General features: G+C 44.3%; 2 protein-coding genes across 4 annotated transcripts in view; one reads left to right on the top strand and one right to left on the bottom strand.

Annotated features, from left to right (window-relative positions):
• Nucleotides 1–23,050, bottom strand: part of VMP1 (vacuole membrane protein 1) — a 64,331-nt gene extending 41,281 nt beyond the window's left edge. Inside the window, exons 1-5 of one of the 3 annotated variants that reach the window (XM_082776557.1) lie at nt 22,935–23,050; nt 16,575–16,677; nt 14,223–14,358; nt 11,715–11,805; nt 9,569–9,679 (exon numbers count right to left, since the gene is read on the bottom strand). In XM_082776557.1, coding sequence (XP_082632683.1) covers nt 9,569–9,679; nt 11,715–11,805; nt 14,223–14,358; nt 16,575–16,650 — 414 coding nt within the window. In that variant the 5' untranslated portion in view covers nt 16,651–16,677; nt 22,935–23,050. Of the gene's footprint in view, nt 1–9,568; nt 9,680–11,714; nt 11,806–14,222; nt 14,359–16,574; nt 16,678–17,169; nt 17,355–18,251; nt 18,479–22,934 lie in introns of those variants that run through there. The other 2 variants (XM_082776558.1, XM_082776559.1) reach the window with 2 other exon arrangements.
• Nucleotides 23,033–23,959, top strand: PTRH2 (peptidyl-tRNA hydrolase 2). The gene is made up of 2 exons (XM_082776561.1): nt 23,033–23,158; nt 23,245–23,959. Exon 2 carries the CDS (start codon nt 23,307–23,309, stop codon nt 23,829–23,831), a length of 525 nt encoding a protein of 174 aa, XP_082632687.1. The 5' UTR covers nt 23,033–23,158; nt 23,245–23,306; the 3' UTR covers nt 23,832–23,959.
• The last annotated feature ends 799 nt before the right edge of the window (nt 23,960–24,758 follow it).

Here is a 24,758-nt window from a genome sequence, read left to right as displayed (position 1 = left end):
AGAAGCCACATTTTAACTGGAATAAGAAATAAAGCATAAACAGTTCATTGAGAGTGATGAAGTGTGGAGTATTAGAATTCAGAGAGAGCCAAAGGAGAGCAGAACAATCCCGTGTCCTCCTCACAGCGGAGCCCAGCTGTCCTGCTAGTCGAACGGACAGCATCGTGCAGCTTGGCAGGCTGCACGCAACATCTCTGACATCTGCTTTTGTTCTAGCTCTGCTCTGAAAGCTCACATTGAGCATCATGCTTTCACAAAGCTGGTTACCAAGCACCTCACAAAACAATGGCTGGCTAAACAGGACCATGGGTGCAGGGAGGGGGGAAGAGTGGGAGGGTCACTGGGTGTTTCATAAGAGAGGTGCCATTTTGCTTTATATTTAGCAATAGCTATGGTTTAAACTCTGAAAGAAACAGGGAACCAACTTCAAGCAGGATCCAGGTGCCATCTTTGCAAAAATCCCACTCAAAATTCACTCAGAAGTTTTCTTTACACTCCTCCCTGGGCTGGAAGGATTCATTCTCATAAAATTTTTTGACCCTCTTCAAACAATACCTCCCCACCCTCTCTGCTTCCTCCTCCACGTGGAGGTGCAGGCAACGGTCTGTGTGTTACCTCTTTGCAATAACTCAGTTTATTTCAACACTTCAGGGAAACCTTTAAGATATCTCCTCTTGGACTTCAACTCCACCTCTACCATTAAAAATAGCTTTGTGAAACTACTTCAAACCTTCTCATACCAGACAACAAATATAAAACCAGCCGATTTAGTAGACATGCTGCTTGCCAAACCAGGAAGAGTCGCTGAAATTCAAGGCATGTAAGATCCTTGAACACCAACTGTCTTTTCGTCACCCTCTTCCAATGATTTTTTTTTTTTTTTAATTGCAGGAGGCACCACCAAGGGCTAACACAGAAGAAATTGAGAAACATTCTGCTGACTCGGGCGAGAAACATTTGCTTGCCACTACTGACGACCAGAAGGAGCCTGTGGTTAGGCTGGAATGTGATTTGTTAGAAATGGCTGTACAATTTACAAATCAAACGAGACAAGAGTTGGTCATCGAGATCAACTCAACGTAAATCTATATTTTAACAATAGTAATTTAGGGGAGTTTGGAAATCCCTATCTACACAACTGTAATGTCTTCGAGAAGGCAACCTCGAACTCTTGAACTCAAAGGCCTTCAGAGAATTTTCAGTTTCGTGATTGAAGTCACCCAAGTTAGAACAGACACTGCTAATCCTTAGAAACAAGTTACTTTAAATGCCATGTTATGACATGTCTAGAAAGCATAATCTTTTATTTATAAATCACACTTGGAAATTCATCACTGCAAGCTGAAGTTAAAATCCTTACAAACATGTTGATGTGCATTATATTTATAGCACTGAAGTCCTCACCATAAGGAAAAACGACTGAATATCCAATTAGAAGTGAATCACATTTCACATTATTAATCATTCTGTGCATCTAGACTGTGAACAAAACCATAGCTTCAAACTCCTTATCAAATGTTCTTCTCTCACGTGCCCTTCACAGAACAGCCATCCTGCCCAAGTGATATGAGCACAACAACAACGACATCTAATTTTAACCTTTTTTTATTTGGGGAAAGGTAATTTTAGGCTGCTTCTAATTTAGAAATATTTCACAAAGAAAAGTGATACGTCTGCCAGCAAGAAAAACACTACTCTGAACTCATTGCTGAACTTAATGTACTAAAAATCTGTTTTCCTCCATGGATACAGAGCTTTTCATACCAGGCTCAAGACTCAGCCCTTCCACAGGGGGGAAAACATGTCATTCAATATTTGATTAAGATAAATTAGAAAAGCAAAAGCTTGCTTCTCATGGGAAACATCCTGCAAGCGTTGCCCCAGTCTGCGACTCATCTCATACTTATCCACGAAGTCATTACACCTCTCTAGAAAGTAACACCAAGTTACAGCATCTTTTCATCTCCAGGAGCAGTGGACAACTACCCACCAAGAAAACCGCCCTGCAATTACAAAAGACTGGACCTAGAGGCGGCTAGAAAATACATCAATCTAGTCTGTCTGCCTGTGTTACAAGATTAAAGTGTCTTGTGATTTTATATATTGCCTGGTACACAGTACAGGATGTCAAAAGGGTCTCAGAACGAAGAAGGATCCCAGAACTAGAGCATCCTCAAGTGACATAACCATCCTCAGGCGGTCAGGGCTAGCTTTAGCACACCGCAACAGTATTTCAGGCAACATATTCATTTTACAGTCATGTGTCCATTCGCAAGTTTCCATTCCCACTTCAGTCGAGCCTTGCCCCGGTGCAGAGCTGATGGAAATTCCAAACGATGAGCCACAAGCTCCAAATACAAGTGAAGAAGAACCACCAGGGGAGCAGGCACGTGGTACCACTGAACGCATAACAGGGCCACGTTGCTGCTTTGAGGAGTAACATGAAAAGCAGATGCTTCATAAGGCTATGGTCATGCTACTTTCTATAGGAGCCATCAAACGGAGTGATGTCAGGAAGAGGCACAGTTGGAAGAACCTAAGTTCATACTCTGGTGCTGACAGAAGACAAAAATAATCTGTCAGCATTTTCTTCTCGCCCTTCCCTAGCCACCCACTCGTTATTACTGAAGAATAAATCACAGAACCTATTCAAATTGACACTAGGAGCGATGATTGGCTTTAACGGCTCCAATTAGAGATCGCCTTGCACTGTTATCATTTTTTCCAGCCTGGCTCAAGGAAGCAGAGACAAGAAAAGCACAAAGTTCAGGCTGTGGATTAAAACACAACAAAAAAAAAAAACAGCAGCGACTCCAAGAGAGCGAGTGAGAGGAAAGCAGAACGTGACCTCCCAGCAGAGTTATCAGGCGGGATCGGTGACAAGGAAATCAAGAGCAAATAATGAAAATAAGGTGTCAGCAGCCGAAAGGTGAAGTCCATCAGCCTTCGAAAGGAAGAGCAGGGCACACAATCACCTCACTAACCCCTTGGTGCAAGTTCAGCTTGCTCGATACAGCTTAAACGTTAATATGACATCAGTGGTGTGCAGACTTCTGAAAAGCCACAGTAAGGTAGCTAATCCTGCACAGATGGAGGAGCTTCATATTAGCTGTTTATTACCACAGTTCCAGCTTTAGATAAACTGTCCAAATCCTGACGTGCACCGCTTCCAGCAGCGCTGGGGGCCATATAAGGAACTTGCAGCCCCACCGCTTCGGGTTCTGACTCACACGGCCGGCAGCTCACGGTGGGGCAGTGCGGGAGGTTATTGCTTCCAGCTGCTCCACCGGCCCCTGCCACCCTCAGAGATGAGCAGGGGACAGGCAGGGGCTGCTCCTGAGTCACCAGGAAAATGCCATTTTTCATCTCAGATGTTTTAAACGCGGGGAAGCCACCAGATTTAAGAAACTCCCACGTTGCTCAACTAATCTGGAGTAGCGTCCTGGTTAACACCTTGGGCTCTTCCAGTTCATCAGTGCATCATTAATGTAAGCGCAGTGCAAGCAGAACAGAGCCCGTGTGAACTGAAAGCAGGAGTTCCCATCAAGGGATGGTGAGCAAAAGTGATTTTTAAGTGGTGTTGATGCAAGTAGTCCAGGATGTTTCAGCTCATTGTAAAAAGCTTGGGGCAGCTGGAGGAAGTTGGTTTAAAGAGATGGAGGAAACAAATGAACGAGTAAGAGTCACATGCGATCCTCACACCAACAGGCTCCGTTTCAGCTTCACAACTAATTCCTGTCTTCTGCACCCACCACGTATTTTGCTTTCAACTGCCTTAACTCAATAGCAGTAATCTGATAACAGATTTTAAACAAAACCATTTCATTTGCTATAGGCTTGCAGGTTGACATGTGAATCGAAGAACAGCATGGACTGGAAATGAACACCTCACTTAGCAAAAATAATTCAACACTGGCAAGGGGAGTGCTGCTGCGCCTGCCCACCTGGCTGGGGCAGCTCAGCTTTTGTTTCTCCCTTTTTCCTTTACATGCAGACCCCATAATTTTATGAATTATTCACAGTTGTTTTGAATGATCCACATGAAAAGAGCAAAATTTCTCCTGAGGTTGACAATCACTAAGAAAACACTCCTGTATTAAAGTAGCAAATAAATGGGGGATGGGAGTGAATGAGAGCAATTTCTGTAGATTTTGAAATTACATCTACATCACAGAACTGAGTAAGCCCTGTTTTGTGAGTTTTCCTTTTTAGAACTGCTTTTACAGTTTTATCATGAGTCTCCTTACGAGCTTAGCTCCTGGAACTGGATAGCTAAAAAAATCAAGTTTAATTTTAAAAAGCTTTCAGTAGTCCTGGCAAGAAAGAAAGGGGGTGTATTTTTTTGTTTGTTTGTATTTAAGAAAAACAATTATCACCAACAACAGGTTGGTTGTTTTTTTTTTTTGGAAAAGCTAATGAGCTCATTATTGCACGAGCTGTCTGGATTTTAAATGCTCAGTTTGGGTTAGAAACTCAGTTCGGACACGGCCAAAATGCGAGTCATTTCAGCTACAAACTACCGTGCTTTTGGGAGGCCAGAATGTGACCTCTCACCAAAGCCAAACCCTGGAACCAATTCAGGACAAAAGCAAGACATTGAACCCTCAAGCCCAGATAAACCCAAACTGGCTCTCTAAAGCCAGGCCCGTCAATGAAGGCACTGTCTTTGCAATTCCTTTCTTTTTAAGGGCAGTTTTCTGTTCTTTTTTTGGCCTGAAATCATTGTCGTGCTCTTTCACTCTGCTACAGGACACCCCAGGAGGAATTAAGTGACAAAGCCACACATTGCAGTGCTGAAAAAATCCCAACTCTTTTCCGACCTCCGCGCAGAAAGCATTCCTATTGTACCTCACATTTCCTGTTTGTGCTAGTCCGCAATCCGGCTACCAACGAAAGCCTCCCCAGCAGTTGCTCCACTTGGCTCTACCAGCAAGCAAGCAGAGATTCACGCTTAAAAAACAAAAACACAAACAACTGCAGACAGCCAAAACCCGCTCTGCACTTTTGACCTGTAAGGAATTTGCTTCCATTCATCCCCCGCCACTCTGGATTTTAACAGACCGTATGCAGAAAGGCCGTTTATCGGCCAGTTTTCACACGAGGCGTTTTGATAGGCATTAATTCTAAGCTGATTTTCTGTGCCTCGGTCGCATCTTCTGCGATCCGTTTGGTGAAGCGAAAGCAGATCACACGGAGATGGCAAGGGCAGCGTGGCTCCAGCCGAGCGCTCCACCTAGTGTCGCTGCTGCCAGCTCGTTCACGTCGCTCTGCAGCAGCAGATGGACCTCTCCAAGATGCACAAACAAGAAATTCCTGACAAGTTACCCGCAGTCATCTTCTTCTGGCAGTTGGGTGATTCGTGCCATTTGTATTTTAACGTAGGAACGGCATAAAAGAAAACATAAGGCTAAAAAAAAACAACCATGTGCTGCTAAAACCAGTATCTGGGGTCGTTAATCATAATAGTTTTATTTCCTACAGAACCACATGGTGATTACTATTTTTAAAGTGGTGTTTTTAAAGAATTGTGAAAAACCTTTAATGGACTTTGGGAAAAAAAGCCAGCAGACTTGTTTTGAAAGTGTCAGAATAAAAAGGATTCTTGGAAGAGTGGCCTGCTTCCACATTTCTGTGCTGGAGACCTGCTCTGTGCCAGCCCTTAGCTCACTGCCAATTTGCAGAGAGGATTGTTTCCCAAAAAGCCATGTCAAATTTTACATTTACTGCTTGCGACATCCAAGGGGACAGAATTAAACTAAGAGCCAATGCAGCAGATAGCGTTAGCTCCTTTATGATCTATATAGGAAGTTCTCGAATCACAGAAATAGCAATAAAAACCTACGAGCAAACTAACAAAATTGACCTTTCCCTCCTAGACCACAATGTTTTCAGCGGGAATGTTCTGATAATGAACATTCTGGTGACCCACAAAATCCAAATCAGATGTGAACGGATATAAAGCAGGGGCAGTAATGTGCCCCCAAAGGGAGACTGCTTTGGATTGTAACCTCCGCTTCAAACACAACTGCTCGTTCCAACTCCTGTCTTCTCAGCTAACCCCAAGATCTCTCCTGGAACTTGAATCCACCTCACTCCACATTGTGGCTGGCGTGAGATGCTCCGAAGAATCCAGACAAATGACAGTTTTCAACCCTGGAAAAACAGCCACCCAGGCCAGAGTCATTCCTATCCTGCAGCTATTGCATAACTATTTCTGCGAGCGATTTGCCCAGCTAACAGGCTGCGCTTATGAGCAGCTTGATACGAAATAGCTGTGTGCAATATGCAGAGGGCTATATTTAAGAAAGATGCACCTGTGTCACAGCTGAAGCAGTTCAGGCACTGCGTGAACAGGTGCCTACATGCCATCAATTCCTGCCCGTTGGCCCTTGATGGCAGAGACAATGCTGCAAGCATCAACAAGAGCTCCGCAGCACATGGGTGGGCCTGGGAGCATTGTTCTCTAAGCATGTAATTGCATTCCCAGCAATCTCACTGTACATACACATTTAAAACAAGCAATTAATTACGAACAATTTTAAAATACTTACTGAGTCTACTTTCTACTGCCTGCAAATCCAGGCACTAAAGCAGAAGGGGATTTATTTTTTTTTTTTTTAACTTTTAATTTCTTTGAATCAACATAATCAAGAGATGTAATTAAAGTGCACAGAACATGTAAAGTAGGTATACGTTACTGTAAAATTCAATAGTGATTTTACCACCTGAACTATATTTTACTTTTAGAGGAAGGTGCTGCACAATTAAAATAGCAAATTATTTAAAACTCCTCCTTCTGAAAGCCAGAGCTCCTAATTGCTTTGTTTCCAAATGGATTAAATACAGAACACTATTCTGAACCAATTTACCTTAAAGTTACACCATCTTAAGTTTGCAATCCCTGTTCCCTTTCACACAACATGCAGCCCTAAAATCAGCAGATATTAAAGACTGTATTACTCCATTGATAGTAAGTTCCGTATACATACTGCTGGCAGAGCTGTATTGACAAGAAAATTAACAGTTCTGCTGCTTAAAATGGCAACACGCTCTCAGGGCAAATAAGCTTGTGTTCTTACACTCCCACTGCCATCTAGTGGCACAAATCCCGTACGTTCCACCAAGTTACGAACTGTTCAATGTTCGGGCACGTTTAGTGCCAAGGAAGTGTATTTTTTCTGAATTTACAGTCCTTGCTAGTCACTAAATCTTGCACAGGAGAAAAAAGTAAAATGCATCCTTGCTTCTCTTACTGCGCTCACTGCCTTTATGCAATTCCCTCAACAGAAAAATGCTCATCTCTATTACATATTTAAAGCAAACAAACAAGTATTTCTCCTGTATTGATACACATTAGAAGTTGATGGTATGACTACATCTTACTCTATAACCACCTTATAATTGAGTGCAGTCTGTTTTTCCCCCCAAAATTGTGAAATCTTACCTCTTACATTCCAAATAAATAACTTCACTACACCTGCAATAAATACCTCTGCTAACAATATTAAACTGATTTGCTTTTTCTAGGTGATACTTCTTACTGGAATCTCTAAAAGGCTGCTCACTTACGTCTACTACAGACACAACGAAAATTATACTGACTATTAAGCCAGAGAAGTAATATTTTGTCTACGTGACTTAAATGTCAGGCCAGGTCATGACCTAAATGTACTAAGTTCACACACCCCACAGGAAAAGTTCAGTGATATGCTATGAAATTTGTTTTTTATTAAAGTAACTTAGAACCAATAAAAAAAAAATAAAATAGAGTAAAAGACAGGTCATTTCATTCCACCTTCTTTCAGAACTGCAGTGCTGTCTTATAAAGACTTTTCTTTATAGGACAAAATTATCTTGGATACAAAGATGATTTGTCCTGGATACAAGATGACAGCACTTGCTATTCTGCACCAGATCAATGTACAACAAAGAAATAACCCACTTCCAAATGCGGTTTACAAATAGTGGAAAATATTTCTTATTTACTAGATTTCTGTCAACACGTGTAAAAATTAAGAATAGAACTGTACAGAAAGCACGCTAAACTGCTTCAAAGACTGGCTAGATAACACAACATCTTTGGTTTGAAGAAATCAGACTATCAACCAGTGAGAGTCAACTTAAGAAAACAAACAAGCAAAAAAAAAAAAAAAAAAAAAAAGACAAATCTATCATTTAAAAGTCTTACTTGCTGATTTAAATCATGATCTACTGATTTTCACAGCAAACTTGGAATTTGCTTTCTCTTCCTTTCTCTGGCCTGATGAGCAGCCAGTGATCCTTCCTGCTAAATTTTCACTCCCACCCGAGGCTGGTGGAGCACCCAGGCTGAGCTGAATTTGGGAGCTTTAGTCCACCTCAGGCACCACTCAGTGCTGAGTTGCCTCTTCAGCGAGGTGGGCACCTTGGTTCATGACTGATGATTTTGATTGATTCTCCATCTGCAGAGCCCATGTGTTTTGGTGTCCCTAAGCTATTATCATCACCTCTGCCAGTCAGGAGGATTCCTACACTGTCAAGTCACCGCTGTCCAAGCACTCTCCAGCATTGCATGCAAAACATTCAGATTCTGTTCATCGGCTCTACCAAGTTTCTATTTCCAATCGTTTAAGTTGACAGCAATATTTTTGCCTAAAAGGCTGTGTATGCAGAAACTTGTTTCTGTTTAACAATAGTTCTCTTTCTCCCATGCCTTCTACCTCCAGAATCTTTAGGAGAGAAGCTCCACCAACAGATTGACACGACTGCGAACGATGCCTACACAGATGTCACTAGAGCTAACACGCATTGCTTTGCTGTGTGGAAAAACACGAGTTTCTTGTTTCCTGTAGTGCTTTCTGTGTTAATGATTAAAGCAGTTCTGAAAGTAAACATCTGTAATTGTCCCAAATACAAGATGACATTTGTTGCATAAACTGGTTTTAATTATTTTGTGGCCATGAATCCTTTTCTTAAATCCAGGACAGTGGTTTCATAAACAAGGAACTAATCCAATGGCCAAAAGCAAAACACACCCAAACATTTCCCTAACTTTCCTAGCTAAGTCGAGATAAACAACATCATACAAATTTTCAGAACAACAGAGACTATTTTATTATTGTAGCCAAACATTTTTCTTGCTATTATTTTCAAAGCAAAATTAATACAGACTGAACTACAAAACAGTTGCCTATTTCAGCGGTTTCAGCTAAAAGAATGATCATTTTAAGCTACTGAGAGCACGCAGAAATTTTTAAAATGGAAACATTTGAGCTGCATACACTAGAAAATGTTTTTATTTAAATTAGTAAATGAGAGCATAGCGCACTGCAGATTTTGACTCATTGTTTCGAAATGAAGGATAACAGCAGACTAATATCTACAGTTCACCATGAGCAAACAGCATAAGCTATACAATATAGAGTAACAACATTCAACAGAGCTTTGTAGCATTACACTAAGTATTTTTTTTCCTTCAGAAGTACTTAAGATTTAGGACTTAGGAAAGATTCTTTATTCACAGATCTTAAAAATATGCAAAAATTAAAATAAATGATTCAGAAAGAACGTGGAATAAAAATATCCTTACCAAATAGAGCAGAAAGGTGTGAAGACCTGTTCCAAGTCCAACAGAGGACAGAATGCCTAATCCTACCCAATAGGCACACCAGAAGAACTTTTTCTCCATATACCGCACATACTGAAAGAGAAAAGTCACAAAACAAACATGGTGATGTCCCTTGGAGGAGAAAGTTAAAGCTACAGACAACTATCTGCATTAGTTTGTATTAGAACAATGGAAACAGAGTCCTAAATTCCTCTATCTGCAACTTACTACAATTACAGCACAGGTATATGTACAGAGAACAACGCATTTTCTAAAGAAAAGCCCCCACACCTTATAATCAGCAAGGTTCCAAGGATACAAATGGAAAATTCAGTTTCAATAGTGAGGACCTGAAAATCCAGAATAGGCATACAAGGTTCACACGGGTAAGCAATAAGCGCCAGACAACATCTACTGGAAGCCAAGCAGCAAGCAGACAGATTGGGGAATTTCCTCAACGGATAAGTGTACAGCCAGGTACACTGCAGGGACGGGAGGCTGTATCTCACTCTCACTGCCATGAGAGCAGTAACATAAAAGGACGAGCAAGGTCATTAACTTGGCTATACCACAGCCCTGAGAAGAGGTGCCCTTTAATACCATGCATGAATCAACAGCACGGATGTGAAGTTTACCGACCTTAACCAGGCTCCAGCCTGCCAGAGTATAAAAAAAGTCCTGAAAACGACCACTGAAACTGCAAGTATACTTCGCTATTTTGAATTAAATGTTTTGGAAGAAAGTGGCATACATATTCAATTATACGTTGATGGTACACAGAGATGGGTAGAGAGAGGGTTTAGCAGGACATGGATGTTAGGTAACAAGCTCTGGAGGAAGGGGGGTGGACAGATAGCTGCTGGAGCACACCACTGAGACAACACAGAACAGAGCTCCAAGCACCACTGGACACTGCAGGCACGCTCCCCTTGCCCATCCCAGAGGTACAGGCTTCTTCCCACCAGGCTCAAGGAAAGCTCTGGAGGCACTGCCAAGCCTCACTGCACTGCAGCCCCAGCCAGCTCAGGGGGCACGTGCCTCAACACCAGTTTGTAAGAGCCATCTAGTGGCAAATGTTGAGTGCATCAAGCTCTGGCCTCGATGCTGACAAAGCCACCAACCAGGGCAGTTTTTAAATGAAGGAGGTATTTGTCCATCAGGAACAGGAATGGACCACTGATCTACCAGCTGCCAACCTGCCCGGTGTGTAACTGCTTAGGTCTCAGGCATGGGACTGAGCAAGCAAGGATGCAGTGAGCTGAAGAATCTCATTTCACTGCATTAAGTGACCCAGCCCTGGGAAGCCAGGACTCGTGTTCCAGACCTGCATGTTCCTCAAGCAGACAGTGACAGAGGTCAGCAGTGTAGATGTAAACAAGTTCTCTGAGACTGGGAATCTGGTGATTTGCAGAGTGGTAAGGTGAGTCAGCTGCACAAGGAAATGCTCTGCTGGGTTAAAAAGGGCTGCCCCAGAGAAAACCTGAAACTCAGGGAGAAATGGCAAGGGGAAAAGCGTAGACAACACCATCATGTTACGCTTAGAGCAAGCACCTACACTTCAAGTGATGTAAAAGCATCAGTCTTCACATAACCCAAGACAACTACGTTTTTAAAACAGCCATTGTAAGACAATGGGAGTATAAGAAGCATCACAGAACCAGATTTGAGCCATGAAACCATTTTATGCCTACATGTATGCCTGAGTGGGTCAGGATACCCTTCCATAGCAATAGAAACATTTCTTGGAAACCAATCAAGTTCTCTCATGACTCAGTTTAACATTTTCTCAAGAGTTCCTACTACTATTTAAAGCTTGTTAACAACAGATGTGAAAGAATGCTGCAGCATCAGAGGTGTGCTTATTTAGGAGCAGATGAGAAGCAGAACACCTACATATGCAACAAAATAGATGAAATGATACAGCTGATCTTCCCCCATCCTTAAAACACAACTCATCCACACATGACTCAAGGGAAGTCACGACATGATAAACAGATAACCTTAGCAAGTAGGGGTTCAAAAGATGTGCTACAATCTCATTAAGACCCTATTCAATTTCCCAGGATGTCTATTTTAGCACAGGGACAGAAAGTATTAACCCCAGGAAAGTAACCTGAAAGCCTCATACCTGTTGATGTCTTCCTTCAACATAATACGTAGCTGTAAGCACTGCAAGCATCAGTAAAAAAGCCACCAGGATACTTCGTCGATGCCACAATCTTAAAAGACAAATGGTGATTAGTGTTTTTCATAATTTAGCATGCATTTCAAAGTAACTTAAGTTATCCCTGTAGAGTGGGTGTGTGGATGTAGTCAGTAGGCAAAATGACAGCTGAGAAGTTCACTGTTATAAAAATGTAAACCTCCCAAGAAATAGCTGGGGAGCCTTTAATCTTTACAGAAAAATCTCTAGTTCACTGTCAGATGAGAACCAAGTTCAAGAAAAAAAGGCAAGTAAAAGGCAGTAACTTGCTGAAAGCAAACAATCTAAAAGCCAACATTCAGCTTCTGCAGCTAAGAGAGTTCCAAATACAGGACCACCAAGAACATTCGTGGTTAAGCCAAGTGCAAAGCAGGCACCGGCCCTGTGCAGGGGATGATCTGTGGGTGGGTAACAGAAGCGCTGATTCCAAACTGTGCTGGTGGGTAGAGCCACAGTGACAGTAAAATGAGCAAACCTCAACATTATTTTGGTTCTCTTAATCTGCTGAAGTTAGTACCTCTTGTTACAGCTCAAACTTGAATACATACATTTTTACTAATTATGAAGCATTAGGAGGCTACTACGGGTAAACAGAAAAAAAGCATTTTTATGATATCCAGTTACTCTTGCATCTGCCTAATTCTGTAAGGTTACAATAATACTGCTTCACACATACTTGGCCACACACAGCTGATTAAAGAATATATTTATTATTTTCTGGGAAACACTATTACACTGTCATCTAATGCTATAAAGAAAAGGAAGTGCTAGCATCACTTAAAAATCACTGACATGAAATAGTGAAATAAGTGTAATTTATCTATTTAAATAAGCAGAAGGAAAGATTGAAATACGGGAAGTGTAATACAGCAAAACAGTAGCAAATGTTTCATATTAAGCAGGCTGAAAAAAAGTTCCTTTAATCTTCTTGTAATTGTAAAACATTTGTGCTGCTGCTTGTATCAGTACAAGAATTGAATTTCCAAGCAACTGTCATTTAAATCCCAGTTTACTCAAGTGGAACACAGGAAACCATTAAGTGTCAACCTGAGGTCATCTTCATAGCTTAGAATCTAGTCGTTATTTTCTATAAAGACATTGTCAATTTACACAGCTGTGGTGATTTTACCATAGCTGTGGCTGTGAAGTTCTGTGTTGTACAGTGGCACACAACATAGACGTGCTGCTGATGCACAACTGAAGATGCAAATGCTATCTGTAACAAACTTTTGTATCTAAGAAGCCAAGCAGTAGATTAAAATAACACCTCAAATGTTATTTCTGCTGTGCTTAAGTAAGTAGTTGTTTCTGACAATCTCCAAGCAATGTTAAAATCTGAAAAGGCAGTTCTCAAAGAATATTTCCAATGATAGCTGAAAGCATGTACATAAAACAACTAAACTTTGGGGTTAGATTATTTTGGGTGAGAGAAGCACAGAGGGATTAAGACTACACTATCTAAATCTGCTACTACTCATTCCAGAACGTCAAAAAGGAAAACAGAAGCTTGTCTCAACATATCTTGTGTGTCAGCACCTCAAACCTAGCCCAGAAGAGTCAGTGGACATAGCCCGTTATCACCAATCTCAGCTCACTCCCGAAAGGAGCAGCCCAACAGCTAGAACCAGTGAAGGTGCTATTAGATCCTGTCTTCTGACCGGGAAGTGATTGTAAAAACAATCCCAAACATAAAGATTCCAGTTACCAGCACAAGCACTAGGTGGTTCCTACTCCTGGCTTTTTTGGTTGCCAATTTTATTCATGTTTGCCTTTTGATACTCCAGACCCTCCCAAGGCTAGAGCATTAATAGCTATGCGTTTCAGCATTAGTAGATGTTAGGCAATTGCAAGTAGCAGTCCTAACTAGAATAAAAGCCCATTTTATCCAGGGTGTAAATGATGCTTAGGGCAAGTGCTTCAATAAATAATTTCCTGCTGTGAAAGGGACCACTATCTTAGAAGCAGTTCTCTAATAGGGTGTCATAAACATCACTGTAAATCCCACGTAACCCTGAACCCTGCCCTAGCTGAGTTATTTGAAGATCATTAAGTGATACTAACACATGTATTAAAAGATCAGTACTTAACACTGCAGTCTTAAGTACAATATCTCTTGCCTTCAGGATCCCTAAACACTGTCCCATTCTTTCAAATTGGCATATTCAACTCTTCAGGAAGGAAGTTCGCAATTCTCTTCCATCGAGACCTTACTGTATTTACACTTATGCAATTTAGGCAGAAGGTCTGGGTACACAGCTGGAAGCGTGGTATGTTCCAGTAGCCACCTTTAAGGGACAAAAATAAATATGTTTTCTAGAAGAAGAATTTTAAAGTAGTGAATCATCAGGAAAAGTGAGATGTCAGAATGACCTACTGAATCAGAGCATGGGTTTCCCCAGAATGCTTAGTAGAAGTTAAAGAAAGTATCTTTACTTTATGGTCCATTCCTTCAAGTTTATTAGTGTTTCCAGGAAAAAATACTGCAAGGTAACAAGCGGTTGTCTCCATAGGACAATATTCAACCTCTCTTCTCGGTCCCTTCGCTTCCGTTCACCCAACAAAGAGGAGTCTGCAAAGGAAAAGCAACAGAAATATAAAACCACAGGCTGACGGTTCAAATCCCATCCCACCCAAAAATATACTGATTATTTTTTGTTGGGAAGTTAACATGGGCTCCCAGTCATCTTTTCCACTTATCACAAAGCATTTGCTCCAAGGGCGTTGGAAATCTGGTGACCTCCAGCAAAGGAAACACGGTGGCTTTTTTCCTCCACATAGCTGACAGCCATTCAAGAACTGGCTCTGGGTGCAAAGTCTGTTAAATACATTAGCATTTATGCAAAGTACTGCACTATTAGCTACAAATCAGCGAATGCAACAGGTCAAACGTGTCTCTATTGCCCAGTACAGAGACCACATTTCACTTTGAACTTCTGAATTTGGTTCTCTTCCAAAGCTATTCTCAGACGTCTCCAATCAAACTAGATTGGATTACGTGTGCTTTCCACACACTTCAGTCCCCGTGTAACTGGATAACGGTATCTCTCCTCCCAGTCAGAGGGCTCAGGCTACGTTAAGCCGTGCCACCCTGCTCAGCTTCTCCAAAATGAGTCCACAAGACAGGAAGTGCTCCCACGAGAAGGGCCTGCCTGGAGACCACAGCCCTTCGCTAGGCTGACACTACACTTTTGGTTGCTTTTAACCGCAATAATTCGGTTATATTGCAGTGCCCGACACTACGACTACAACAGCAGTTACTGTGCACTGCTGTACAAGTATAGAAAAAAGGATCTTCTAATAAATATGTGTTATTCTGTGCTCACAATATAGTCAGGATTAATAAAAATCCTTAGCTATTTTTGGATGAGGATGCTTTGTTCAAAGGCTGTCAGGCTATGGAGTGGCAGTAATTTTAACACTTTTAAAGAAAATGAATTCTGAAATAAGAGAAAAAAGCATGAAACACTGGGAAAATATAGAAAACTAACTTTTATCCAAATACTATTCAAATTTTAAATTAGGATAAAACTGTTACATATGGAAAGTGAATCTAATCTGAATCCCTATCACATTGTAACCCAAGATGTTTTATTTCAATAATTCAAACATGCTGCCTTATCAGATGTTGGTATCTACATCAAAATCACATACCTCATTAGTCACATTGCCGGTTTTATTTTCTTTAGCTGTATTCTTTACCTCTGAAAGCATCAGTTGTTTTAAATGAACTAATAGAAAGCCTGCAATTGCAAGTACTGGATAACATCTACATTCCCTCAGAGTGAAGTCCCAGTGAAGTAAAAGGCTTAGATTTGTTCCATGCATACAGGCATACGCTTCTGTAAATCCTGCCACATTCCTTGCTTCAAGAATTTTTGTTCTCCACTTTTTCCACTTCATATGCCTAATAAAAATCCTTCAACCTTGTTGTTTGTTTGTTTGGTTTTTATTACTTTGTATGTTCTTAGTAAAGGTCATCAAAGACAATGGCGTAAGACTGTGTACAACTTGAGAAATCACTTGGTTACAAAACTTAATTAAATATGGAACTGGCACATTCAAGGCTGACAGGAAACAAACTAAGATGATAATTATACCATACAGCACAGATAATTCGGCGACACAAAGATCTTCATGAAACATTCTCAGAATTTTATTTTTTTTTTGCATGAATTCTAAACATGAGCCTACTTTGGACATACCTGAAGGAAAAACAAAGGCAAGGCAGGAGATGAAGTAGTTAACTGTCTTTCCAGCAATTTATCATTGAAAAATGATAAGCTACAGTGAAGCTAAGTGTCAATAGAAACACTAGAAATTGGGAGACGAAAAAAAACACACTGGATTTCTCCCAAAGCAGAACTCTCCTGGAGATTATAATCAAGTACTAACTCTTCAGAGCCAAAGGGTGGGGCTGTGTAGCCTGACTTCCACAGCCACATGTTTGTCAGCATAGTTCAGCTTTTCAGCTCCCAGCTCCTATTAGAACCCGAGTCAGCTTTACAGGGCTCGTATGTGTGTAAGCTACAGAATAGGAATGCAGAAGGAAAGAGATTGAGAGAAGCTGAATGGAAATACACAACATAAAACTATTCCCTGGCTTTACATTACACAGGTTCTTTTGATTTCAGATTTAGAGGTGATTAAGTTTCCAATATCGATTCAGGCTTCTCTCCTTGCATTATCTGGGCATGAAGTGAACCAACAAATTCCTTCTGAGCATTGTGTTGGCCATTTTACACACCAGGTTGACCAGCTGAGAACATGAAGTCATTTTCCACCTACCTGCGAAGTTTCCATTGTGCTGTTCTTTGATCATTCCTGTGCGTCTCTGGTCACAATCTGTTCCATTCTCTGCCATTTCATAGATCAATCACGTACAGGGGATCTAAGAGCAAAACAAACCCAAAAAACACAATGTCTCTATTTCTGGTTACGAAGATTCCATTTACTCTGTAGTCAGAAGATGCACACAACCACCCAGGAGTTCTCCAAATCACATTTACCTTGCATCACACCGTTAAAAAAGGAGAAAGTGTTTCCATTCCCACAATGACAAAGTTTAAAACATTTCCACCCACAGAAATCAGATTTTTTTTCGTTTTAATGACACAACTCCCTCGCTTCTCCAACTGAAGAAAAGCTCGTTAAACAATCCCTTCCATTAATCAGCCCACTGCCTTGGCTCCACAAGGAGCAGAACTTCGCACAAGCTTCAGTTCAACCCCAAAAGAGAGGCTTAAGATTTGATTCCCATATCAAAAAGCATCTATCCTGGCAGCAAGATCCCACGTTGTATGCAACTAGACCTCAAAACCTTCCCATTCTAAGAAAGTACCCCTCAGTGTGGTAAGAAACAGAATTCCATCTCATGGTGTACCGTGTAATAACTAAAACAGGAAAGGAAAGCTCTGCAACTGTCGAAAGGAAAGCTTTTTGAAAAGTGTATGCTCTCTCTGCTAGTTCAGCCTCTCTTTGTTGAGATCAGCCTCAAAAACCCAAAGAGCTGCTGTGGTTTTCCTTGTCCAGGAGAGTAAATAGTGCGGCAACTGGAAGCCAGCACGGAGCAGAATGTTGCAAGACTTTCCCTCCCAAAAAGAAAAAAAAGAAAAAGACCTGACCAGCTGACAATTCTTATGCAATCAAACATAAGAAGCAGCCAGTCAACCCTTTGCTTTAAAAACCCCTTGAATCTTAAAACAGTTTCTGGAATTTTATTTTCGAAAAAAGAGTCCCGCAAAGCTAAAGCATGCCGTTGGCGTTGTATTTCTCCCCGTAAGCAAACCTGATTTATGGTTTTTGATATGCTGCTTTTGCTGGGAAGTAGTACAATATCCAAATGACAGGTTATATAAAACTGTCTACTGCAGGAAATTAAAATTTGATGGCAAAAATAGTTCCCCTTTGATTTATGTCAGGCTTAAGAGCCAAGCCGCAATTCAGGTTTGGTAAACAGGAGCGAGATCTTCGCTTTGATTCACACTGCAATCATTTTGTCTTTTTTTTTTTTTTAAATGAAATGTTAGAAGATTTAAGATACTGTTTGTTTCGTAGTTCCAGGGTTTCACGAATTAGTTTTATACCTGTTTAGTAGAACACGTCTGATCCTCAGGCTTAATACAATAAAACAGATTACAGATAAAATTGCTAGCTGTGGTTATTAAAGAGGTTTTACTTAAAACCCAATGGTCAAAAAGCATCGAGGTCTGAGGAAGCAGTACTTCCTCCACCAGCTTCTTTCTGAAATGAAATGAGCACAAATATAAATGCGGCTAGTTCAGCAAACTAGTAGGAATTAACCACAAACTAGTAGGAACTAACCTCTCGGCACGTTACAGTTTTTATTCATTGAAACCTGGGCCCCAGAATACCCAAACCACCAGGGGAATTAAGGGCACAGCCTTGCAGAGGTTTGCTTCTGAAGAACGCTGAAGGGCTCAGCCAAGGACAACGAGGACTGACCTGCTACAGCGAGAGCTCCACAGCATCCTTCTGCAGTCACTTGCAGCTGAAGCTTTGCTCTGCACTGCTACTAAAGCACCACAGAAACACAAACCTCTCTCCTCAGGCCAGGCTTACGGCAGCAGCCTGATGCTGGAAGGCAGAGGAGTTCCAGCAGCACCCAGCTGAGGACACCAGGCCAGTCGCTCCAGTGACACAAGGATCAAACATTTCACCACCTCCCAGTTTCCGCAGGACAGTAAGGCCCTGAAAATAGTGGAGCATCTTCTTTCTGGTGACTGCACTTGAAAATTGAATTTGGACGCCCGCAGTTGCAAGTTTTCCTAGGAAGCCATTCTACACCAAGCCACACACACACACACAAAAAAAAAACCTTCTGGTTCAGGAAACGTTGGTCTCATTTTGTTGGTGTATACATAAACACCCATTAAAAAATTTCAGTGGAAGTCACGTGCTCCTCATTTTGAAATTCATCTTTTTTTCCTTTCTTCCTTTTTTCCCCTTCGATTTAGCCTTCAAAACTGAAGCGCCAATTGGTTTGTTCTCTGCACTTCGCTTAACTACATTTCAAGGAAGTTAATTTGGGGTGACACAAAGCGCTGCCCGTGTCCGATGCTCAAGTCTCGGCTGTGCACAACACTTCATCCCCACGAGCTGCATCCACCCCAGCCTGTTAAACGCCTTACTGGCACTCAGAGCCAGCGGTCTCTGGGGATCCTGATGCATTCACGCACACATATCGACACGCGTATCACAGCTTTCCCAACCTCAGCTAACAGAGCCAGTTTTACCCTGTCTGCTCGGAAAGGCATCAGTCTGGGATTACCTTTGCCTGGCACTACCTCGAGGGCACAAACGAGTATTTACAACAAAGATAAATAACCCCCCTGCACACTGGTGTAGGGTGTATACTCGTTAAGATGGCCCCAAAGTTCAGGCACCCTGCAGGAGTGCTCTGAGGACTCAGATGGAAGAACAGAGTTGGCTGGGAGATCTGGGACCTACCACAGGGCAAGTCTGGCAGGGCTGTGATTCAGAAACCAACCGCCTGCTGGGTTCAGAAAGAACTTCTCAGTTTGCCAAAGCCTAAAGAGCATCCTAGCGTAAGGAACAGGAGGGTGTGCATCCGGGACGTTAGCTCCCTGATCCGTTTGGCACCTATCAGAACCACCAGTCCTGCACCAATGTCTCCATGTGGAGATCAACTGGAGCAGGAAAGCGAGCCAAAACGGAGTTACCCTTCAGTGACCATGTCCAGATCCTCAGGTCTATGCCAAATCTGTGAGAGCCCAAAGAAAATGAAATCCCAGCTGTTAAACAGCCCCCGCTTCTTATGAACCCTAACAGCCACACAGCCTGGATCCAAAAAGAAATTCCCAAGTCCACTGAGTAGTTAGCAGCAAACATACAAATGAACTATTAAAGGAGCGAGGAAAACAACTTTGAACAGTTTTGATATCAGAGTCGCTTAGATCATCTGCTAGAGCTGTGCTCAGACAAGAACTTCTTTGTGGGGCTGAACAAACAGCCCACAAGCCATTATTCAGCTGCAGTGCAATCCATAACATTAAGTACAAAAAGACAATTATTGCCAGTCAAAACGTAAATGGACCAACAAAAAGGGCTCCTCACGACTGTGACTGGCACTTCGCAGCCAAAACGAACAAAGCGTAACGAGCTTGGAACACGGGAACATTACACACTGCTGCTTCTGCACGCCGTGACCACAGGAAAGGACAAAAGTCTCTTCTTTCCGAAGTCCTGGGGAGGCTGCTGGAGCTCCCCGCGTTGTGTCGCTGCTCTTCAGTCACAATAAAGAGAACAAAAGGTGGACCTTCAGACGTGTAACTAACTGCACTAAGCCACACAGCTTTACACATCTGCAGCACGGTTTTGTTTCAGAGATCGGATGCTCAACAATTTACACAGGGAGTAAGCTCACTGCTCCTCAGCGAGTAAAGGTTTTGAGAGCACTCTCCTTCAGAACTGACCTCCTTCAGACCTCAACGACTGCCTGCACAAGAACATGTTCAGATAAAGGACGAGACCAGTCCCGAAGCGAAGCGTTACGTACCCCTGCAGCTCCGTGACACTGAGCCACTCTTCACCACGTCTTCTGGATTCAAAGCCAGTGGAACAGACAACGTCGTCCTTAGCTTTGCAGGCACTCAAGACCAAAGCGAGTGCTCTTCCAAACCTTCTGTCCCTACAGAGTACGGTAACGCTGCTCACCATGTGATACAGGGCTGCCAGGGTCCCTGACTTGAAGGTTAATAACTTTCCTAAAGCCACAGAAAATATAAGAAGTACCTGCTTTATTTTTCCAGTCCTTTAGCACTCAGGGGAAGCATTCAATTAAAATAAATTAGGACACATCTGAAAGATGGTCAAAATCTCTACAGACGTAGCTATTACGGGCTACTTTCCTATGAGTGCATTTATTCCCATTCTAAAAATGTTTTTCTAACTAAAGTAGTTTAAGCCCTCAAAGGCAAGGACAACCAATTCAGTTAAAGACCACAGGTTTGCATTTTGTGGGTTATGCCCCTGTGCACCAGACCTATTTTCCAACTCCTAACCAGATGAAGGTTTCAAAAACAAAGTCATTTTACAATTTAGAGTTAAAATTTCTGTTTTTCCAAAAAGACTTTGGAGCATCTCTTAGGAAAGCACGGATTAATGTTGTCACACGAGCTTCAGGGATGCCACGCTTTTTCTTTTGGGGCTAAGCGAAGTTGTGATTCTGCTGGTACAGCTGCATTTATCAAACTGCTCTCCAGTGAACCACGAACACTGACGGCTGCCTGTGTAGATCCAGCACTAGAATCAGCGAGTATAATAAAGTCATCACACAGTGCATAGGTGGAAAGGCATGAAGAAGATGGTAGGAAAGCCAAAAGTCAGGTTGTCCAGGTCTTCACAGCGAGCTCTTGCGGAAAGTTCAAAGAAACTCCTTAAATAAGAAAGGAAACTACAGAACTGGGAACGTGAGCACTGTCAGCACAGCACGCCGTGCCCCAGGGGAGGGCACAGGCTGGGTCTGAGCTCCTTACTCCTTGCGCAGGTGGGCAGCAGCGGGCCTGGGGGGCAGATGGCAGCTTAGGGAATGGGGCGGCTCCCCTAACAGGGACAGAACAAGGCTTAATATTCAGGTGACTAAGCTACCACGGTGTCTTTCACATCCTCGGTTTGAGGGCTATAGGGAAATCCGTGCACGTTAACGCCTTGGCAGAGGGTGGACGCAGCCCTCAGCCCGGGTGCTGTGCTCTGAAGGTGAGAACATTTTTTCAACAAATTCATAGTACACAAGGCTGCCTGCCTCACATCTTACTGTCCCCTGGGTCTGTCAGGTCAGCGTGACACCAAACCCAGCCAGGTGCTGTCCCGTGTCCCCTGCTCGGTGTCGCAACAGCCTCAAGGCTGTGCCCTTCATCCCCCTGAGATGGCAAAGTCCAGCCAGCTCACACGTCTCCACATGGCACTGAAGGTAAAGGTCTAACCAAAGGTGATGGCTTCTCGTCACAACTCTGCCGGAAAAAAACCTGCTCTGCTCTAACTATCGCTCCTGAAGCGTAGTAGGTTTGGGTTTGTTTTAGAAACAGAAGTTATTAAGAAATAAAAGGAAGTCCCAAAGCATGCATTAACATTCTAACAATGGGTATTCACAGGACGCAGTCAGACAGTTATGACAGATTCCAAGGCTATTCAGAGACAACCCCAGGAAAAGACTCTTTGAAGTGGAAACAGCGCAGACTTCCCAGCCAAAGGCTGGCACCGCTTCCAGCACCCTCCCCTTTCTCAGTGCCACTTCCCTCTTCAAAGCTCCCAAGCCCCCTCCTCCGCCTTCCCCCAGAAATCCCCAGCACCACTGATTTCACCTGCTAAGTAGGGCACGATGCTCAACTCAACAAGCAGTGCTACCCTCCCGTTGCACAACTGTAAATGTGCTATTTCAAACACTCATCAGAAAGCACGGGGTGAAGCAATCAGTGTAACTATCATCTATTAATAACGAGAAATAATAACAATAAAGAGTCCATCCCGTGCTGCAGAAATAAGGGCAGGCTGATGTTATCAAGCCCCTTTGATACGCTCCAAGGAATAAAGGAGCAACCTCACAGCTCCCCAGCTCAGGGGTAACAACGCCAGGGCACCCGCTCCTTGGTGGGCACCAGCACTCACAGCACAGAAAAAAAGGGCAGGAGCGAACCGGTACCGAAGCCGAGGCGCTTCTCGGGGGGCTGTGAGGGGATAACCCGGCTTTGTGGCACTGCAGCGAGCAGCCCCCACCCCGCCTCACCCCCGCGGCTCCCCGAAACGCCCCCAAACCCCCGAGGCTGCAAAAGCGGCGCCGGCTGCCCCGGGGCGTTGTGGAGGTGCCCGGCAGCACCGCGCAGAGCCCGGGCACCGGCCCCGTTCAGCCGCTTCGCTCCCCTCAGGAGGGGCCGCGGAGCCCCCCCGGTGCCTTGGGGCAGCTCCCGCCCCTCCCCCCCCACCCCACAGCCCCTCAGCGGCCGGGCCCGGGGCTGTTGCCATGGCAACCGCGGGGCCCGGGGCCGGCCTGAGGGGGGAGCCGCGGCCGGTAGCGGGGCTGGGGGAGGCTCCTCCGCGGCCTGAGGTGCTCCGGGGGCTCCGAGCGGCCCCGCGGTGCCCCCCTCCCCCCCCGTCCCCTCCCGCACTCACCGCGCTGCGCCCCGGCTGCTCCCGCTGGGCCCGGGCCAACCCGGAAGTGGGAGGCGGAGCCCTCCCGCCCCGCTGACGTCACTTCCTCCGCACCGCACCGCACCGCCCGCTCTCCCCACTGCTCTCGGGCGCTCTCCGCGGCCGGCGGAGCCCCGCCCCCTTTGGCGTGCTGGCGTCACTTCCTGGCGACGGCGGGGCGGCCTGGTGGCAGCGTGGAGGCGGCGGTGAGGAGCGGGGGGAGCGCTCGGCCCTAACGGTTGTAACGGTTTTAATGGCTTTAACGGCTCTAACGGCTCCGGTCTCGTTGCAGGCGCCCCCCGGAGCCGCAGCACGGCCCAGCAGCAGCAGCAGCAGCCGCCGCCCGGTGCCACCATGGAGCAGCTGAGCAAGGCGGGGCTGCTGGGGCTGGTGGCGGGCGTGGCGTGCGGCCTCTGCCTGGGCTGGGGCCTCCGCGGCCGGCTCCTGAGGCAGCCCCGGGCCCGGGCGGCGGCGGCGGCGCCCCTCGGAGGAGCGGGACCTGAGGCGACGGTGCCCGGGGAGGACGGGGAGTTCAAGCTGGTGCTGGTGGTGCGGAACGACCTGAAGATGGGCAAGGGGAAGGTGGCGGCGCAGTGCTGCCACGCCGCCGTGGCGGCCTACAAGCAGGCGCAGAGGAGGACGCCCGAGGTGCTGCAGCAGTGGGAGTACAGCGGGCAGCCCAAGGTGGTGCTCAGGGCGCCCGACGAGGAGACGCTGCTGCAGCTGCTGGCCGAGGCCAGGCGCCTGGGCCTCACCGTCAGCTTGGTGCGGGATGCCGGCCGCACGCAGATCGCCCCCGGCTCGCAGACGGTGCTGGGCATCGGGCCGGGCCCAGCCGATGTGGTGGATAAAGTGTCCGGGCACCTAAAGCTCTTCTGAGCCGGGGCCCAAAGAAGTGCCAGTGCGTTGGTACTGAGGAGTGATATCCAAAATTTGGGATTGTTTCACATGCTCTCAGTAAAAATATATTTTTTTTTTGTAAAAAAATTAAACTTGCAAAATGTAATGCTGTTCATGAGTTTCTCTAGCTTCTGCATTGCATTCTGAAGTGGGAAGGAAAATGCTAGGCTGGGTAGAGTTACAAGAAGCAGAGCTGAATTTTACTACCCTAACTAGGAGGAATCAAGCATTTGTAAGACTTGTGCAGTTGATGAGTTAACACTTTGTCTGCTTTATTGACTGAATACAAGCATTAGAGAAGGTTGTCTTGTGCCAAAAATAGAAGGTTCCCCTCTGCCTTTGCCCTGCATGAGGATTTTTTTTAGATTGATTTTGTAATTCACAACAGGTGGGCTGCTAGAGCAGTTAGGGATTGCCCCACACAGCAGGAGATGGCTGCAGCGAACTTAGGGTAGGGTTTCTGAGCCAATGACTGATGCAACACCTTGTAACTGGTATGAAATGTATGAGACGGAACAAGTTAAACAGGGCTTACAGCTCAGTACTTATAAAGGGAAGATGTAAGTAAGCCATGCTCCTTTCTGGAGAGGTCTGTGGAGCTGCTGCCTTTACCAGATTTTAAGCACATCCGAATTTCCCATCTGGCTAACACAGGGAGTTACCCACACATGTATAAACAGCTTGTCACACAAGAAGAAACTTAATTCCTATTTTACTGAGGATTAATGGGTCCTTATAGGTTTAAGAAAGCACTCAATTACAGAAGTTACTGGGCAGAGGTCAGATCACAACTCACATTCTACCCAAATCATGGAGATTCTACCCCTGGAGCTCCCTTTTAACTCTAATAACATAAAAGGCAGGTTACCTGCACTTCTAATTAGGTGGATTTTCTATTACTTTTAG

Source organism: Aythya marila, assembly GCF_965140915.1.
Source record: "Aythya marila genome assembly, chromosome: 20".
NCBI lineage: Eukaryota > Metazoa > Chordata > Aves > Anseriformes > Anatidae > Aythya > Aythya marila.
This window is presented reverse-complemented; position numbering and strand designations above follow the sequence as displayed.

Excerpts from the sequence above, each read along its gene's own strand:
- PTRH2 (XM_082776561.1), top strand. The coding sequence starts at position 23,307 with ATGGAGCAGCTGAGCAAGGCGGGGCTGCTGGGGCTGGTGGCGGGCGTG.